Genomic DNA, 3,467 nt, shown 5'->3' with positions numbered 1-3,467 from the left:
AAAAAAAAAAAAAAAAAAAAAAGAATGGTAGTATTATTAAAAAAAAAACCTCAGAGACCCAATACAAAATAAGACTATTCTTTAAGTGACATGAAACCTCTATCTAATTATGTGATCAACTGTGCCTTTATTGATCATTTTATGTTGAAAAACTACAGTCCTCTAAACTTTAAATTTCCAAAAATCTCAAATCAATTAACAATTAATTGATACTAATTCTTACCCAGTCATTCATAATATAGAATATCAAATATACATGTGTGTGTATACACACACACACACACACACACACACACAAAATCAGCCCATTGGAATCTTAGAAAAACAAATGAGTTACCTTTAGTGTGATATACAATAGCAGCCCTCAGGTCAAAAGAACCCCAGCTATCATTCCTTTCTAGGCCTCTCTGGTATCTCTGTTCTTTGGCGGAGCCTAACAAAGTGTTCGTAGGAGAGGCCAGGGGATTTTGATTTTCTATTTCGTAGTCCTTTGAGAGAAACACTAAAGCACCTTGACTACTGGTGTCTGCTTTTTGCAGGTCACCTATATGACTGGGGTCCAAGGATAAGGCTCCACTCTCAGTAGTCCCAGGTTTTAGAATGTGACCCAGAACTTGAGGACTAGTCCGTTTTTCCAGCTCATAAGCCTTGGGAAACACAGGATGCTCAGTTCCTGAGGGAATTATTTCAGCACCCTGTGAAACCAAAGTGGCAGGATATTCTCCTTGAAATGTCACTTCCATCACTTTATGATCTGATGACTTTCCAATAACAGTCTCTGGGCCAGCACTGGGCTCATTTATAAATGATAAACCCCATTGATTCTGGAATATATCCCCCAGGTTTTGCTGATCTGTCTGAGAGGGCAGATCTACTTGTGCACTTAACAGCACTGTTTGCATATTTGAAGGGTAGATAAAAAGGCTAGATTTAATTTGTTCAACAGCTGCTGAAGTCAGACTCATGTCCTGAAGAACAGAATCAGTCCCAGTAGAGATGGGTGTTAAAGTATTAGCAGCAGTAGTTAGCAGTGGCTGACCCCCAGATGGATACACACTTCCATCAGTTCCTGCTAAAACAGGCCCATTAGAAAAACTGGCAGAAGTAACAGATTTCAGAGCTGACATGGGGACCTGGGATAACCGACTTGAAGACTGGGTCTGAGTTTCCCCAGTAGATGATGATGATGAAGATGAAGATGGTGACACAGAGGAGTTCTGTACAGTTTTGTTGAGGTTTTCCTTAACTTTGCTTGCATAACTTATTTTAGGAACTATTTTTGCACTGCTATTGTCCACTGGAAAAACTGGGGGTGGCTTAAACAAGGTCCATGAGTCCTCTTTGGAGGCAGCAGCTGAGGCATGCTTTCCTTTAGGTCGATCATCAAATTTTTTGCTATTCAAACCAGGTTTAATATCAGAGCTTTTACGAAGCACGTCACCCATAGCAGGTTTTCCACGACTTGTTCCTCCAGGTCCAGTTTCATATTTCCAAATAGGCTTTGAACCATCTACTCGCGTTCCCTTTTGTTCACTATAGTCAGGCTTTAAAGTTTCAAGTCCCTGTTTTAATGCTGGGACACTAGTCTCTTGCATTATTTTGTCCTGCACTAAATTAAGGTTTTCACAACCCTTGGCACTATTGCGCCTAGCTTTCCTTTTTTTAGGAGTGGTATATCCACTCTCAGATCCACTACCATCATCTGCTCCTTTGCTCATATAACCATTAGTGATATAGCCTGAACTACTTGTTATAACACCATTTGGAATTGCTATGGTATCAGTCTTATCTACAGCCTGGGTCTCTCCAGATTTGTTTTCATAAGACTTCCCATTCTTTTTGTCCATACTGTTTTTCGGAATAAAATTCTTGGTTTTGATTCCTGCTTTTCCAAAGGTGCTGGTTTTTACAGACTGCTTCAGGCTTGTGTCTACAACTTGCTGGTTGCCATTGAGGACCCTGGAAATAGGGTTGGTAGCTTCATCAGAATTGAGGCTCTTTAAAGATATTTCTCTTTCTCCAGCATTACCATTTATTTCACCATAGCCTATAGAAGGAAAACAAAAACAAAACACATACATTTAAATCACAGTAGTACTAAGACCAAACAACTTTACTGAACCCAATACTAAGCTGTAGGATTTGTTGTATCACATCTTTATGTAAAGAAACTTGTCAGTCCATTTTACAGATTATGATACAGGGTTCAATGCCTAGGCAGAGGCAGACCTAGGACACAACTCATATCAGGTCCATCTTCTGGGCCAGTAGCCAGAATTAACTAGAAAGATCAGGACCTTTCAAGTAGCATGCCATAATGTCCTCTAAATTATCTAAACAGAATAACCCTTATGAATTCTATCAATGAGGCTGCTAGAAAACTGAAGCAAGATGATTACTGCATGACTGTAGCCTTCCCGAGCTACATACAGGTCGGAACCTTGTCTCACACACTAGTTAGAATCAGTGCTACTTCAAATACAATAACCTGTAAAAGGAAAATAAAAATAAGGCTGTGGCCTTTGTCTCCCTTGTATGACCACTGAACTCAATCCCTAGTTACTGAACCTCCCTGCACCCACAAAGAAGATACTGAGGGCTAAAAGTGACTAGTTGCCAATGTCTATCAGACAAAGCCATAAGACCTGTGGACTTTTCCTCTTCTGGGATGACTGAAGATAGCTACAGTGTATTTACACATAATAAATAAATACAGAAACCTTAAAAAAAAAACAGCATACCATAACACATGAAACAAAAATATGTAGTAACTCTTACTAAGACTCATCCTCAGCCGGGCGTGGTGGCACACGCCTTTAATCCCAGCACTCGGGAGGCAGAGGCAGGCGGGTTTCTGAGTTCGAGGCCAGCCTGGTCTACAGAGTGAGTTCCAGGACAGCCAGGACTATACAGAGAAACCCTGTCTTGAATTCTCTTACTTTTAGCTTCTACTTGGGTTAAGGCATCAGGAGAGAAAGTTCACGCCCAGGTCACAGACTGATAGAACTAGGATCTATCTAGGACACATAATTTTCTACCTGTTTCCAATACTTTCATGCTCACAAAACTACAATGAAATGAATCTAGTATCCCAAAGCAGTCAAGTACTTCAACATAGACTTCACTCTTTACAGCTAACATTTGTTTTGTTTTTAAGAAAATCACATTTTTCTGTGTAGCCCTGACTATTCTGGAATAGAAAGTCACTGAGCTCAGAGATCCTCTTGCCTCTGCCTCCCAAATGCTGGGATTAAGGGAGTGCACCACCACTGACCAGCTTACAGTTAATTATCTCTTATTAGAAGTGATTTACTGGGGGGCTGGAGAGATGGCTCAGTGGTTAAAAGAGCACTGACTGCTCTTCTAAAGGTCCTAAGTTCAAATCCCAGCAACCACATATTGGCTCACAACCGTCTGTAATGAGATCTGACTCAATCTTCTGGAGTGTCTGAAGACAGCTACAGTGT

At 40.5% G+C, this 3,467-nt stretch overlaps 1 protein-coding gene across 1 annotated transcript in view; it reads right to left on the bottom strand.

The window, feature by feature from the left end:
- Window positions 1-3,467, bottom strand: part of Nufip2 (nuclear FMR1 interacting protein 2) — a 27,831-nt gene that overhangs the window by 20,238 nt on the left and 4,126 nt on the right. The window contains exon 2 of the mRNA XM_021175587.2: window positions 338-2,047. Within this exon, the coding sequence (XP_021031246.1) occupies window positions 338-2,047 (1,710 nt within the window). The remainder of the gene's footprint in view (window positions 1-337; window positions 2,048-3,467) is intronic.

Source organism: Mus caroli, chromosome 11 (assembly GCF_900094665.2).
Source record: "Mus caroli chromosome 11, CAROLI_EIJ_v1.1, whole genome shotgun sequence".
NCBI classification, from domain to species: domain Eukaryota; kingdom Metazoa; phylum Chordata; class Mammalia; order Rodentia; family Muridae; genus Mus; species Mus caroli.
Note: the sequence above shows the minus strand (reverse complement) of the source record. Positions and strands in the feature narration are given on the sequence as shown.